We start from the raw sequence: 16,119 nt of genomic DNA, 5'->3' as shown, positions 1-16,119 counted from the left end.
ATGTTGCTTTAGAGATCTGATACTGGAAAATGACAAGGTCCTAGATGTTCAGCTGTCATATATTTGTTACCCCAAATCTTGTGTTTTTACATAAAATGGCTGGGGGGAAATGCACATCTGGCAATTAGAGTTGGGAAGGAGGCACTGCTTTGTATGTATATTTTGCAATTGATCTGCTTATTAAGGAAGTCCAGAATACTGCAGCTCAAGCCTCATAATAAGAGCATAGCAATAGCTCATCATCACTAAAGGATTTCCCACTTGTCACTATTACCATCAATCATTGATTTATTTTTACATTTATATCCCACTCTTTCTCCATGGAGCCCAGAGTGGTGTACAAAAAAACACACTGAGCCATTTTAACCACCCTGAGCCGTTTTTGGAAGAGCGGTATAGAAATCAAATCAATCAATCAATCAATCAATAAAACGTGGTGATGTTTGTCCACACAACAATCCTGTGAGGTAGTTTAGGGTGAGAGATAAGTAACTGACCCAGAGTCACCCAGCGAGTTTTGTGGTTGGATGAGGATTTGAACTCTGGGAGGAAAGCTGGTCTTGTGATAGCAAGAATTTCCCTTTGCTAAGCAGGGTCTGCATTTGAATGGGAGACATGTGAGCATTGTAAGATATTTCCCTTAGGGGATGGGGCTGCTCTGGAAAAAGCATCTGCCTGCTTGCATGCAGAGGGTTCCTAGTTCCCTCCCTGGCATCTCCAAGACACAGCTGAGAGAGACTCCTGCCTGCAATTAGGGATGTGCACGGAACCACGGAGGTGCAGTCCGGCACTGGGGGGTATGTAGTTTTAAGGGCGGGGGGTTGTACTTACCCCTCCCGCCGCTTCCCCCCCTCCGGCGCTCAACTTTTAAGCAAAGTTTTTGGGATGGCAAAAGGAGAAGTTTAGTGCACACATGCGCCCGTTGTGGCGCGCATGTGTCTGTCGCCGCCGTGTGCACCACACACATCACATGTGCCGTGTGCACACAACGTGTGCCGTGTGTGGCGCGCGCATGCATGGTGGCGACAGGCATGCTGAAATGGGCGCATGCGTGCACTAAACTTCTCCTTTTGCCAGGCAACGACGGGGACAGGGGCGGTAGGGAGGAACGCTGCCGTCCAAAAAACTTTGCTTAAAAGTCGAGTGCCGGAGGGAGGGAAGCGGTGGGAGGGGTAAGTACTACCCTTCCCCGCCCTTAAAGTTACAACCCACCCACCCCCGCCGGACCGCCAGACCGGCCCCAATCCGGACCGGTTCGGAGGCCTCTGACATGGCCCCGGACTGGTCTGGTGCACATCCCTACCTGCAGTCTTGGAGAAGCCGCTGCCAGTCAATGTAGACAATACTGAGCTAGATGGAACAATGCTCTGACTTAGTATAAGGCAGCTTCCTATGTTCCTATGGTCCTAGTTCATCAGTCTAACCACTACACCACACTGAAGCAATAACTAGCTCATGCTTGTGTCATGTCTATGACACCCCTGAGGGGGAGAGGTGTGCCAGTTGAGAATGTATGTTTTATCCCAATCGGGTCTCCTGCCCCAAAAAGTCAATGCCAATGGGCTTAGGCTAAGCTAAGCCCAGGATAGTCCACACACAAGTTAAAAAAAATATGAAGAAGAGGGACTCTTTTCTCCCCTAATATATCTTTTATTGCAAAATGAAAAAGCACCATCAAAACTCAATTATTGGCATCAAGTCAAGGCACACACTTCATTTGAGGTTTTCAGTGGCAAGAACAGTAGCAAGAATATTAAAAAAGCAGAACAAAAAGAAAATACAAAAGCAAGCTCCAAAATACAAAGTATTCCGTCCTCTCTCTCTCTCTCCCCTGGAGGGTCTCAGTAAAGGAACAGCTTGTAGAGTTGATATTTCCATTCCCAGATTCAAATATGCGATGTATGGTAATTATTCAACAAAATGAACAATCTTGGACTTTGAAAACTTACAAATCTAAAACTTTCCTTTTGCAAGCACATTAATAAAAAACACTATGAGGAAATGTATTTCTTGAATTCTCCCATAAGTGTAATCTACACAAAATGACTTTGCCCAGTCAACAACGGGCCTCATCTCCTAGTATAATATAAATACGCCCACACTAAAAAGCTCTATGGGGCAGCCTGAACTCAAAGCTTACAACAGAAGAGGTGCACTTGTTTTTAAAAACACAATGAGTCACTTCACATGCGTTGTGTGAAGCGCCTTCCAGTGGTTTGCGGGGAGAGCGGGCTTAGCTTAGCTTAGCGTAGCCTGCTCTCCCCACAGACGATCAAACATGTAGCCCTGGGTGTCCGGATTGTCCCAGAGCCAGTGGGGGCTGTGGGGATAGGGGGCCGCTCAGCCCCGGGAAGTCCCAGGATGCCCTGTGTGAGCGTGCAGGGAATTCTGGGGGGACCCCCAGAACCAGAAGGCTGCTTGTAGCCTCCCAGCCAGGGGTCTACTCGTGTGTCACCAGGCGCCGTGGCAGCACAGCAAATAAATGAGGTTAACGGAGAACTCGCTCCCTTAACCTCATTTAAGAGGAGGGGGATTTAGGCGGGCTAGCCACCTTGGAACCACTGGGCTCGCCTGCAAGCCCGGTGGTTCCGACAAGCACCAGCAAGCGGGCTAGGCTCCCTTAGCCCGCTTTCTGGTGATCGTCAAAATAACCTCAAAAGGGTTTATTTTGTAACAGTGTAATGGTTAAAGTGCTGGACTAGGACTTGGGAGACCTGAGTTCAAATCCCCTCCCCATGGAACTCACGGGGTGATTCTGGGCCAGTCGCTCAACTCTCAACCCAACCTATCTCACAGGGTTGTTGTGAGGACAGAAATAACCATGTACACTGTTCTGGGCTCCTTGGAGGAAGAGCAAGATATGGATGGATGGATGGATGGATGGATGGATGGATGGATGGATGGATAAAGGCTGGGAATTAGTCTGAGATCAAGGACAGAGCTCAATGACACTGTGTAAAGATGGGAGCATCTATTTCAGACCAGTTCTTGAGCTAGTGAAGGAAGCGGACATGCTGAACAACCTGGTACATGTCCCGGAGAAGGTCTTCTACTAGCAGTTGTGCAATACTGCAGAGCTCCACAACTTTGTACAGCTCAGCCTACATAAGGGCTCACAACTTCTCTTGTTCTGGCACAACACTAGTCTGGACGCCGGCCCTCGATTTGTGGAGAAAAGCATTAACAGCCCCCAGCATAATCATAAACATCTAAGAACCAGCCAGCAGCCGACATCCCGACTCAATGGAAGTCCTATTCAAATTAAGTTGTCCTTTAGAGTAACTCCTGAGTAGTACTATTAAGTAACAGTCTGGATGGCGGCCAGCTCATTTGTTTACATAGCCCTCTCAGCCCAATTGATTTCCAGCAGCCTGACAGAGAGAAAAGAGAACCATTTTTCTGTTGGCAGAGTCAACCCCTAGGAACAGAAAGATTAACAAGTAAAGCTGTCTTGGAATTTCTGTGTGATAAATGATGATGGGATGCCAAGCTCTTATTTTAATGGTCCCTGTTGCTAAGCCAACTGCATTACAGGACAAGTGGGAGGCCATTACAAAAGAAAAATAATTTTCGGTTCAACAAATTGAATTTAACATCCAAAAAGATGAACGATTCCATTAATCAGCAGTCTTTCGTGCTGTCTTGACTATTAGCCATGATATAAAATATAGCTAACTGTGGCTCGTTTAGCAATCATGAAGTACCCACCGCCCACCCGCCACCACTTAAAGTTAGTATTGGAATATTTTAAATATTATAAAATCATAGATTTGTTGTTCTGGAAAGAATACAAAGGAGGTTCTAACTTCTAGTCCATCCCTGGAGAATGCCAGAAAGCAGCATCCTTACTTAACTTGGTTACTTCACTATATTTCTAGATTGTCTTTCAGTTACTCTCAGTCAAGGTAATTTATATAAAAACCGATAAACAGCATGAGGAATCTACCAAAGGTATGCCACAGACACATTTTCAGAAGGAATCTGGCTGACTGTTACACTAGAGCTGGACCACAACTCCCATCATCTACCATCATCCCATCATCGATCTAGATCCCATCATTGATCTAGATCTAGTTCCCAATCTAGTTCCCGATCTGGTTCCCATCATCGCTCTAGATCAAGTTCCCATCTAGTTTCTGATCTAGTTCCCATCATCGATCTAGATCTAGTTCCCGGTCTAGTTCCCATCATTGATCTAGATCTAGTTCCCATCTAGTTCCCGATCTAGTTCCCAATCTAGTTCCCATCATTGATCTAGAGCTGGACCACAACTCCCATCACCCCTAGCCACAGTGGCCAATAGTCAGGGATAACTTAAGGGCCACAGTTGTACAGCCCTTCAGTACAGCAAAGGTTCCCAACACTGGGTCCCCAGGTATTGTTGAACTACAACTCTCATCAACTTTCAGTCTTTGATCATTGAAGCTGGAATTATGAGAACTGAAATTCTTGATCATCTGGAGACCCAAGGTTGAGAAACCCTGCACTAGAGGAACCTCTGCTGTAATTCTGCCAGGCAATTTTAAGTTTTTTAAACCCATTAAAATGTCAAGGAACTACATGCGTGGTTGTTTCTTGCCATTAGTCTTGGACACACTGTTGGCATAACCAAGCACTTCATGACTATTTCATAGTTACAGAGGTCACCCCTTGATGTTGTTCTGTTATTATTTAATTATCTACATATATATAATCCTCCTAAACGTACCCATTGCTAATCCCATGCATGGCAGCTCTTGCGAGAGTTCGTGAGCAACTGCCCGTATAGTGATGGAGAAGGAAACAGTAATGGGCAGAAGTGATTGTGTGGAAGCAAGGTAGGAGAAAAAGCTACCAAAAGCTCCTCCTACCTTGCTTCCACACAACCGAAAATTGGGATCACACACAGCTCCCAAACCCAGGTAGAAGACAATTTTTGATTGTGTGAATGACCTCAGTGTGTTCTCACTTTTAACCCATGGTTTTCTCTCCTGCTCACTTACAGATAAAAGATGAAGACGACGGCTACAATAAGAATTTGTTTTGTGTCCCCAAACACTATGAGGATGATCTAGAGAGAGTCTTCATACCTCATGGGCTCATTCTTGATAGGTACAAAAGGTGGTTGGAAGTGGAGTAAAGTAAGGAGGCAACCCTAGGCACACATACCTCAGACACAACAGGACCTCAATCAATCAATCAATCAATTTATTTTAGTCATTGACGAAAAAACATTACATTACACAATAGCCAAACTTGGCTACTACAATTGTGTACTTATAATTAAAGTTTGCTAATAAAAAGACTAAATAAAATTCATCTGAATGTCCTGGAAACCTCTCAAGCACACCCAGAATCCTGGAGACCTGCTGCCAATGAGTGGAGACAATAATGACTTTGATGGGCCAATGATCTAATGCATTAGGAGCTGAACAGCTTCACATGTCCATGTGTTTAGAATGCACATATATCTCCCTAGAGCAGCATTTCCTAACTTTCTTTTTAATCCCACAGCACACTTACATTTAAAAGGGGGTGGGTGGGGTACACTGTCTCCACAACACAGATAACTCCTTTTGAGGGTTTTGTGGTGGCAAAAGCATCACACAGTTGTATGTATTTCTGTTGAGGCTCAAGGGGCCATCCACACTTGAGGTGGGTGCTTGCCTCCCTCTTTCCCCAGAGGCTTCAGAACACACTGGGGAGAGAGTTAAGTCACCATGACTCCTCCTCCAGCTAGGTGTCTCTGCTGAGCCTCTAACCGGAGAACCTAGCCCCTCCATTCTCCAGACACCTCATCACTCAAGAGGCCCAGCCTATCTCTCGTAAATAGTCCTGTGCATGTTTGGTATCCAGATGGTTCTGGTTTGTCTGTTCCTTCTGTTTGCCCAGCTAATCTGGTGCTGCTATGGAAGCTAAAAGTGCCTGAGGTTGCTATGTCTAGGCAAAAGGGGGGGGGGGACTATTCTGGTTCTGGCCCCTAATGCTATTATGGCATTGTGATGTGGCAATTTTAAGGGGGCAACAAGGACAAAGTAGTAGTGAGTGGTAGTGGTGGAACTGAATTTTTCATATTGAGTTAACCAGCAAATTCAAGGTATCAGCATCTGAGCAGGGTTTTGATTTCAAACAAGGCCACTCCCCACAAGAGGAGTGATTGATTGATTGATTGATTGATTGATTGACTAAGTGCCATCAAGATGGTGTCAACTCCTAGCGACCACATAGATAGATTCTCTCCAGGATGATGTGTCTTCAACTTGGCCTTTAAGGTCTCGCAGTTGTGCATTCACTGCTGTCGTAATTGAGTCCATCCACCTTGCTGCTGGTCATCCTTTTCTTCTCTTTCTTTCCACTTTCCCCAGCATCATGGACTTCTCAAGGGAGCTGGGTCTTCACATAATGTTTCCAAAGTATGATAGTTTGAGCCTGGCCATTTGTACCTCGAGTGAAAGAGGAGAAGCACAAGAGGAGTAGACCATATTTAATTCTCTTTCTTGCTCCTAGGACAGAACGTTTGGCCAGAGACATCATGAAAGACATGGGCAGCCATCACATCTTTGCTCTCTGTGTACTTAAAGGAGGGTATAAATTCTTTGCTGATTTGATGGATCACATAAAAGCACTAAATCGAAACACGGATCAATCTGTCCCTATCACTGTCGATTTTGTGAGGCTAAAAAGCTACAGTGTAAGTATAGTTCTTCTAGAGGTGCACCTAGGTAATTTTGGATCCTGGACCTAAAGACCTTTGGAGGTGTCCCCCACACACACACACCGCTGGAGGGACCCCACCTAGAAGTTAATAGTATATTATTGAGAGCAGAGTTGCACCTAGGTAATTTTGGATCCTGGACCTAAAGACCTTTGGAGGTGTGTCCCCCCCCCCCCACCGCTGGAGGGACCCCACCTAGAAGTTAATAGTATATTATTGAGAGCAGAGTTGCACCTAGGTAATTTTCAAATCTAGACCTCAAAGTCTTTGGAGCCCTGGACTCCAGCCCCCAAGTCCAGGGGTAATAGCACCTCTGAGTTCTTCCTACAAATTAACTTCTATTGCCTGTTTGACATCTCAGATATTCCATTGTGTTATATTACTGCGGGTCAGGAATACCCCTTTAACTACTACAATTGTGAGCATGGTAGGGTGCTTAAGGTAAGTTGTTCTCAATAAGTCAGTAAGCTATTGAATGTAACAGTAACTGTTCTTATTTAACATAAATGCTTCTGATGTTAAAAATTTAAACAAAAAATATATATGTAGAAAAGCTCAAACTTGGAGCCCTTTCTCATGATTGGAGGAAAGGGCTCAAAAGGGGCAAGGGGAGGAAGCCTCAAAATGCTTACCTCCCCCACAAACAATCTCCCTGCCATTTCTGGGTGGTGGGGGGATGGCCCACCCAGACAACTGCCGGTTGGTCCCAGCAGCATGGAGGTTTCGGGGCTGGGAGGCACAGTGCATTATGGGGAACTTTAGCTATGGAAGCTAAAGGTGCCTGAAGTTGCTGTGTCTAGGCCAGGCCTGCTCAACTTAGGGCCCCCAGCTGTTTTTGGACTACAACTCCCATAATTCTCAGCCACAGCAGCCAATAGCCAGGAATTATGGGAATTGTAGGCCAACATCTGCAGGAGGGCCGAAGTTGAGAAGGCCTGGTCTAGGAAAAAGGGAAAGTATTCCAGTTCTGGCTTCTAATGTTAAGATGGCATTGTGATCAGGCAACTCTAAGGGGGCAAGGCCAAAGTAGTAGTGAGTGGTAGTGGTGGAACTGAATTTTTCATATTGATTTGACCAGCAAATACAGCATCTGAGCAGGGTTTTGGTTTTAAACAAGGCCACTCCCCACAAGAAGAGCAGGTCATATTTAATTCTCTTTCTTCCTAGCTTTATCTTCCTTCACACATTCCATTTCCCCTTCTAAGTCATTCACACAAATTCTCAAATCCTCCCAAGATTCATATACATGCATAACTGTAGTAAAGCAAATTGACGTGCTGGTTTACTAAGCTTGTGTTCAGCCCCATTAGCCTCAACCAGCCCTTTAAGAGCCTCTAAATTCAGGGCTTTTTGCCTCACCCTTTCCTCCTTCCAGGGTGAGTTTCCTGTTTCAGCCAGGACCGGAAGTCAAATGGGGTTGGCTCAGACCCCGAAACAGGTTGGTCTGGACTAAAAGGAGGAGGTCTGCTCTTTTCTATTAGCATCTTATTTTCCTTCTTCTCTTTCTTTGCCTTTCCAAAGAGAAATGGCATTTTCTTCAGTAAGTGTGTGTCTGCTGACCAGTGGATACTCCTGAGCGTCCCCAGAGGAGCTATCTCTTGGGCATCCCTGAGGATCTCCAGCGTCGATGACCTTAATTATTTATCAGCTGGTACATGGTCACCTTAAGTGGTGCAGCGGGGAAATGCTTGACTAACAAGCAGAAGGTTGGCGGTTTGAAAACCCGCTGCCACTATATAGGGCAGCAGTGATATAGGAAGATGATGAAAGGCATAATCTCAGACTGCATGGGAGGAGGCAATGGTTAACTCCTCCTGTATTCTACCAAAGAAAACCACAGGGCTCTGTGGATGCCAAGAGTCAAAATCAACTTGACAGCACACTTTACCTTACAGCATACAGTAAGTGACCTGGCCAGCTGGTCTATTAAGTTCTACTGTATATAAGCATGCTGTAAAAGAGGTTCTTAATCTCTTCCCAGAATGATTCATCAATGGGAACTGTCAGTATCATTGGAGAAGAGTTGACCGCCTTTAAAGGAAAGGTACATATCAACTTATTTTATGTTAAGTGGTTTTAAAACAAGTTTCCAGTTCTTACAGAAATTCTAGATGTCTTACAGTCCAATCCTGGTATGGTTCGGATGATACCATCTTGGCCCAGGTGATTAGAAAGCTGATGCACCAACAGCACACCCATTGGGATATCTCCAGACATCCCAACAGCCTCCTGGCACATCCCTGTGTCACATGGATGGGGGGGTGGGGCAGTTCGCCCAAGTGGCCCCTCTGTATGCACACAAATAACATCCATCCAGAAAGAACAATACCTGATCTAAAACACCTCCACCATAAGGGATCTGCTACCACAACACAAATATTTCAGTTTCCTGTGTGAAGTTGTTAAATTAAAATATGAAAAATATATTTCTGCTAGCAATCAAATCAATACTCTCCATTCTGAACACTTTTTCAAGCAAGCACTGAAAGGGGAAGGCATCCTGAAACTCAACACATTGGGGGGGGGGGATGTTTTTCTGCTCTTGCATGCCTGTAGCTAGAACTCAATGTACTACTGCGAGAATAATCCTTAAAATTGCATATTTTGTGTTTCTCCCCCCACCCATGTGAATTCCGTGAAACAGAATGTCTTGGTAGTAGAGGTGAGTGTTCCATTAATGATGCACAATAGCACAACTGTTTCTCAACAGAACAACTCTCAACACAACAGGCATCTTAAGACTTCCAATGAGACATGAAAAGAAAAACACAACAGTAGCCGGGGGCAATCAAAGATATTTTGCTGCCTGAGGCAAAGGACCATAAGGATGCACATGCAACTCATCTGTGTGGTGGATACTCAGCATTCTCAGGCCATAGACACTTGGTTTTATTTATGGGGTTGCTCAGGACAATCCCCAGCAGTCCAGGAAGCCTTTATAAATAATCCCTTCCAGGAGGAGAAATGCAATAGGCCTTCTGGTGGACACCACAGGACACAGAAACGTTCTGATCTGCAACTCTAGCAGTCTTCCATATGCAGAGCCAAGAGTTCCCCAGTTTCTGAGCTGGGGAACATTTTCAACAGCCCATATGATTTATTTGCCTGGTGGCGCAGTGGTAAAACTGCTGCCCTGTAACCAGGTTACAAGTTCGATCCTGACCAGGGGCTCAAGGTTGACTCAGCCTTCCATCCTTCCTAGGTCGGTAAAATGAGTACCCAGAATGTTGGGGGCAATATGCTAAAATCATTGTAAACCGCTTAGAGAGCTCCGGCTATAAAGCGGTATATAAATGTAAGTGCTATTGCTATTATCAACAGATAACGAGGCAAGTCTCACAATCAGTGAGATTCGCTGGAACGGGGTTTGCGGGGAGAGCGGGCTTAGTCCGCTCTCCCCACAAACGATTGGTAGGGAAGCCCTGAGCGGCCAGATTGACTGCTCACACGACTGCCAGCTCCATCATGGAGCCGGCAGGGGCTGCAGGGATTGGGGACTGTGCAGCCCCCGGAAGTTCCAGGATGCCCCGCGCAAGCGTGTGGGGCATCCCGGAGACACCCCCAGGGTCGGGAGGCTTGTTTCAGCCTCCCGGCAGGGGTCTCCTCATGTCTTGCCACGGCGCGGAGCCACACCGCAGCAATACACGATCAAAAAGACGGGGTTAGCGGAGTGCCCGCTCCGCTAACCTCAGCTAAGGGGAGGGGAATTGGGAGAGTTTTCTGCCAGGAGCCACGCAGCTCCCGTGGCAGCAGAGGGTCAGCAAAAAGCGGGCTAGGCTGATCATTAGAATCTCCTCAACATGTTTTCACATCCTGACAATCGCAGCTGGGAAGCAACCTGCCTAGAGAGCAGGAGGCTGTTGGTTTTAATCCCCGCTGGTGTGTTTCTCAGAATATAGGGGACTCCTATATGAGGCAGCAGCGATATAGGAAGGTGCTGAAAGGCATCATCTCATACTGCGCGGGAGATGGCAATGGTAAACCCCTTCTTTGGTAAAACCAAAGAAAAACCACATGGCTCTGTGGTTGCCAGGAGTCGACACCGACTCGACGGCACAACTTTACCTTTACCTTACAATCAATTCTTCTTTCATTCCTTGAGGACATTATTGAAACGGGTCAAACCATTCAGACTCTTCTCTCCAGAATAAAGGAGCACGAACCACAGATGGTGAAAGTAGTAAGGCAAGCATTCTTCTCCTTGGCTTAAGGGCAAGTAAGAAACCACGTCAAGACTTGGAATTGGGGTCAGGTACACTACCCAAGACTGACTGTGCTCATGTCAGTCTTCTTCAGTAATGGAAGGGGTGTATATCACCAAAAAGGGGCTATGGAAGGAGTTTACACCATCAGTAATGGAATGGATTTACATCGTCATGTTGTAAGCTGCCTTGAATTCATGTATGAAGAATGGCGGCATAGAAGTAATTTATTTAGGATATACATCAGAGAGATAGACGAGCCTACATGCCTTTCTGCTAGCTACATACCAAAAGAGGGGGGAGCAGGAGGGAAGTCTCTCTCTCTCTCTCCCCAGGTGGGAGAATGAAACTTGAGACTATCAGACTAAGAAAGAGGAAGCAGAGTAGAGAATTATCTTGCTCACTATCCCCTCATTTCTCTAGTGGTCAACAGGCTTGCTAGTGCTAAGAATCAATGCCATCAGGAGCTACATCTTCAACAGAAAGTCTTGCAGTATGTTTAAATACTAACCTTATTTGTATTCTTCTTTTTTAAAAATTGACAGCCTGCTCATTAAAAGGACTATCCGAAGTTCAGGATACAGACCTGACTGTAAGTTTGGGCATTTTGGATATCAAGTCTTTCAGTACTAAATATACCTTAACATTGGAACAATGATCACTTGAATCTTTCTACAGCAAACCCTCGGGTTTTTTTGGGTTGTTTTTAAATGACAGGAAATGTGGTTTGAAATGCGAGTTCAAAACGAAATGCAAATCTCTTTCGTGCACATCTCTACTTCACTATACTGAGCCTTCCTTGGCTCAGCTAAGGACCTGGGCGCTTTCCAGACTAGCTGCTGGAACAGCAGCAAAATGCCTCTGTTCGGGCAAGTCATATTTGGGACGTAAACAGCAGGGGGAGCAGTCTCGCAGCAACTAACAACCAGGAAAAAAGCAACTTTTTCACGCTGGATGTACAACGTCCTAGCTCTATATCACAGCGATTAAATTTGCAACAAGGCACTGGAAATGTGAACGGCACCCTGCTGTCCGTGCAGGGACTGCGGTGTCACGACGCAGGAAGTGTGGAAGCACACTTCCGAGATTCGTCCTGACCTCATTGTAGGGTCTAGTCTGGAAAGCACCCAGGTGCACCAATCTGATTGATATCATTAACCCTCATCAATATGCTGGGTTGCAGACAACAGCACTAGTGACATAAGCCTGCTCTGCATCACATAATGTGGGTCTGGAGCAGTGTTCCCTCTAACAGGGGTTCCCAGATGCTGTTGACTACAGCTCCCATAATCCCCAAGCAAAAGCCATGGCAGCTGGGGATTCTGGGAGTTGTAGTCAACAACATCTGGGAATCCCGGTTAGAGGGAATACTGGTTGGGAGTGTATGGAAAGTAAGCAGAACTATGCTGTCTTAGACTCCATAGATACTTGGCAATCCACAAATGGTACAACCATCTTATGTTGAAACATAAGTGTGCTCGAAGTTCAGTACAGAAAGATGTTGTTGGTGGCAACTTTTGCAAACCAAGGGAAAAAGCCATAAGGGTGTATGTGGATTTCTTTTAAATTGTTAATGTTAATGCTGTTAAACTCATCACACAGGCTGCAGCTAAATATGTATCCTAAGGCCATTTTTCTCCAGATGTATAATTATTATTTTTTAAATATAGATACGCTGAATTTGAAATGGGGTGACAGTAGCAGATGAGAGGGGCAGATCACTGGAGCCATCTTCTTTCACAAATAAAGCCTTGCATGAAGCAACGTGTAGCAACATCCCTCTGCTACACTGACCGACACTAGTATAAATTCTGATTTATTTATTTTTACAGATATAGGGTTTGAAATACCAGATAAATTTGTAGTGGGGTATGCTCTTGACTACAATGAGTACTTCAGGGACCTAAATGTAAGTACATTCATTTTTAAAATACTTCATGAAGCACCAAAATGCTTAATGTGATATTTAATACAAGATGGCCCGGGCACAGAACATCTGAGCCTCTAGTTCTCCCTCATTCTCAGGCCCTCGTTCTCAGCCCTCCCCACTCCTCTTCCCTCTTCCACCCTCCAATGTTTTTTTCTCTGGCTGGCCACCCACCACTTTCTCTCCTCCCCCCCCCCAGCCACCGCCACTTTTTCTTCCCACCACCACCACTGCTGCTTTCACTTCCTCACCCCGCTCCACGGCCACCACTGCTGCTTTCTCTCCCCGCCTGCCTGCCCATTCACTGGCCTGTCCATTGGCCTTATGTTCCCCATAACCGTTGCTTTCCTCTTCCTCTCCCCTTGCGAACTCTCGTGAGAGCAGCCACATGTGGGATTAGCCATGGGTACGTCTTAGAGAATTATATAGATAGATAGATCTTTTCTCTTTCAACTTTTCCACTCCCCTCCTCATTTTTGTCTCCGTCTTTCTAATGCCTTTCCACAACCTTTGTTTTCCTGGTTTTACTTTTTTTTTTGTTCATCTATGTCTGTATTTCAGAGCAACTAGAGTAGAAATGCAGAGCCTTAACTGAATTGGCCTCTCTGTCCATTGTTGTCCTATCCATTCTGGGCCAAGCCCAAAATGGTCCAAGATACTGAGGCGGGTCTCACAATCAGTGAGACCCTCCATAATGGGGCTCGATCGTCCAGTCTGCCCTGGGCGGCCAGATTGGCCACCCACACGACTGCCAGCTCCGTTACAGAGCCAGTGGGGGCTTGGGAGTTTGGGGGTCACCCGGCTCCCAGAAGTTCCAGCATGCTCTGCATGAGTGCGCAGAGCATGCTGGAGAGACCCCCCAAGCCAGGAAGCTGCTTTTTACCCTACCGGTCAGGGGTCTCCTCGTGAGTTGCAACACATGATCTGGAAATCCCGGTAAGCGGAGGGGAGGGCTTCGCAAGCAGGTTACCCGCTTGTAAACTCTCCTAGCCCAATTTTTGCTGGTCATGAGAATAGCCTCACTCTTGGGCAGCCATTTATTGTCAAAGCTTATTTGCTAATCAAGCACAAAGTAACTGTAATTTCTCTCTGTGTCTCTCGAAGCATATCTGCATTCTGAATGAGAAAGCTAAGGAGAAATATAAAGTCTGATCGTGTCATCAACTGGAATAATGGACCAGCAAAATGGCAAGGTCACAGTGGCAGTGCATTTTGCAATATATTTTTTCCTGATGAATGTGGAGAAAACTATATTTTATAAAATTTCCAAATACCCATTATTAATTATTATTATCATTATTATTATTATTTAATTATAAAAATTATGGTAAGGCAGGGGCAACCCAATTCATCCAAATTTGAAAAGATGTATTTGTTTAAGAATGACCTCAATGTTGTCGAGTGTTATGTATCTAATGTTTTGTAGTCATAGGTGTGGGCTTATTTTTCTTCTTCTTTCTTTTTCATGATGGTTTTTATAAATGTATTGTAATGGTGTCTGGTGATTTAAAAAAAAAAACACCTTTATTTTTTTAAAAAAACCCTTGTAAATAAGAACAGAACTTATTCTCTTCAAGACCCTGCTAAACTGAATGTAAATATGACAGAGGGAATTCTTATGTATTTGCATTTGGAAGGTAAGCAGTGATAAAATGGCATTTGATTCAGCTGACCTGTTGAAATTCTACAGCCATGTTCATTAGCTGTAAACGAGAATGCCACGTTGAACAAGCTGTTTGCTGAACGACTTAAGGTGCTAGAAGTTAATTAAATCCATTTTGCAAACTGTATACATTACACAGAAGCCCCCTGTTTCGTGAAATCAACAGGGCTGTAAAATAAATTTGAAGCTAATTGGACAGCCATATCGCACAAACATTGCCACAGCATGCCTTCCATAATCTCTGCTAATTATCTCTTGTGTTACAAAATAACATCATTTTAAATGGTTATTGGTGACTGGGCCTGCTCAATGAGCCACTGAAGGAAGATTATAGTCCAGTGAACATTGTTGGAACCATTACAGCAGCAGCACTGACATACATAGCACTTTACAGGGTAAAGAGGTAAAGCTGTGCCATCAAGTCGGTGTCTTCCTGGCAACCACAGAGCCCTGTGGGGTTTTTTGGTAGAATACAGGAGGGGTTTATCATTGCCATCTCCCGCGCAGTATGAGATGATGCCTTTCAGCACCTTCCTATATCGCTCACACTGCTGCTCGATATAGGTGTTTCCCATAGTCTGGGAAAAGTTGAAGGCAAGAGAAGAAGAGGACAACCAGCAGCAAGGTGGATGGACTCTATCAAGACAGCAATGAATGCACTACTGAGAGACCTTAAAGGCCAGGTTGAAGATATAACATCCTGGATAGAATCTATCTATATGGTCACTAATAGTCTTGACGGCACTTAATCAATCAATCAATCACAGTATTAGGAGTATTGCCTTCCAGAGAGACCCCTTAAAGAAGCCATATAATTTGCATGTTTGATCACTTTCTCAAGGAGGCCCTGTCCATCATTCATTTTCCAACAGTGACCAGCCGGCTGCTTCTCAGAAAACTAAAAACAAGGTATGAGGAGGAAGGAAGGACTGTAGCTCAGTAAAGGAGAATGTGTTTTGCATGCAGAAGGTTCCAGGTTTAATCCTTGGCATTTCCAGGTGGGGCTGGGCAAGACCCATCTGAAACCCTGAAATTTAGGACCACGAAAAGGAAGCAGTTTTTCACACAACACATAATTAACTTATGGGATTCTCTGCCACAAGATGTGGTGACAGCCACCAGACTGGATGGCTTCAAGAAGGGCTTAAATGCATGGAGGACAGGTCATGGAAGGCTATGGAATAACTCCTGCCTAAGAGGCAAGACGCCTCTCAATACCAGTTGCAGGGGAGCAACAGCAGGAGAGAGGGCATGCCTTCAGCTCTTGCCTGTGGGCTTCCCAGAGGCATCTGGTGGACTAGATATGCCTTGGGCCTGATCCAGCAGGGCTGTTCTTAAGTGTTCCTGGAAAGAGGTTGACAGTCACTGCAGCTAATACTGAGCTAGATGGACCAAGGGTCTGACTGAGTACAAGGCAGCGTCCTATGTAAGCCTTTTCCTATTGTTTGTCCACAGCATCTAATACAGTATGTGGCCCCTGAACATGGAAGTCCGATTTAGCTAATAATTATTGAAGTATCACTTGAATTTGTGTGATTCCTTTTAAAGTCATCTAAGCTAACAGTCACTCAGCCACACTTTGGATAGTGAACTCCACAAGCTAATCAGATGTGAATAATTACTTGCTTTTGTC

The 16,119-nt window shown here is 45.2% G+C and overlaps 1 protein-coding gene across 1 annotated transcript; it reads left to right on the top strand.

The window, feature by feature from the left end:
• Positions 1-4,957: 4,957 nt before the first annotated feature.
• Positions 4,958-14,027, top strand: LOC128334474 (hypoxanthine-guanine phosphoribosyltransferase-like). Its single transcript, XM_053271341.1, has 8 exons — positions 4,958-5,091; positions 6,487-6,670; positions 8,676-8,738; positions 9,339-9,356; positions 10,797-10,879; positions 11,442-11,488; positions 12,729-12,805; positions 13,928-14,027. Exons 1-8 carry the CDS (start codon positions 4,958-4,960, stop codon positions 13,973-13,975), a joined length of 654 nt encoding a protein of 217 aa, XP_053127316.1. The 3' UTR covers positions 13,976-14,027.
• Positions 14,028-16,119: the final 2,092 nt, after the last annotated feature.

This window comes from Hemicordylus capensis, chromosome 9 (genome assembly GCF_027244095.1).
Source record: "Hemicordylus capensis ecotype Gifberg chromosome 9, rHemCap1.1.pri, whole genome shotgun sequence".
Taxonomy (NCBI): domain Eukaryota; kingdom Metazoa; phylum Chordata; class Lepidosauria; order Squamata; family Cordylidae; genus Hemicordylus; species Hemicordylus capensis.
Note: the sequence above shows the minus strand (reverse complement) of the source record. Positions and strands in the feature narration are given on the sequence as shown.

Coding starts and splice junctions, on each gene's coding strand:
- LOC128334474 (XM_053271341.1), top strand. CDS start 4,958: ATGGTTTTCTCTCCTGCTCACTTACAGATAAAAGATGAAGACGACGGC. Junction 10,880..11,441: donor CAGATGGTGAAAGTAGTAAG/GCAAGCATTCTT, acceptor AAAAATTGACAG/CCTGCTCATTAAAAGGACTA. Junction 11,489..12,728: donor TTCAGGATACAGACCTGACT/GTAAGTTTGGGC, acceptor TTATTTTTACAG/ATATAGGGTTTGAAATACCA.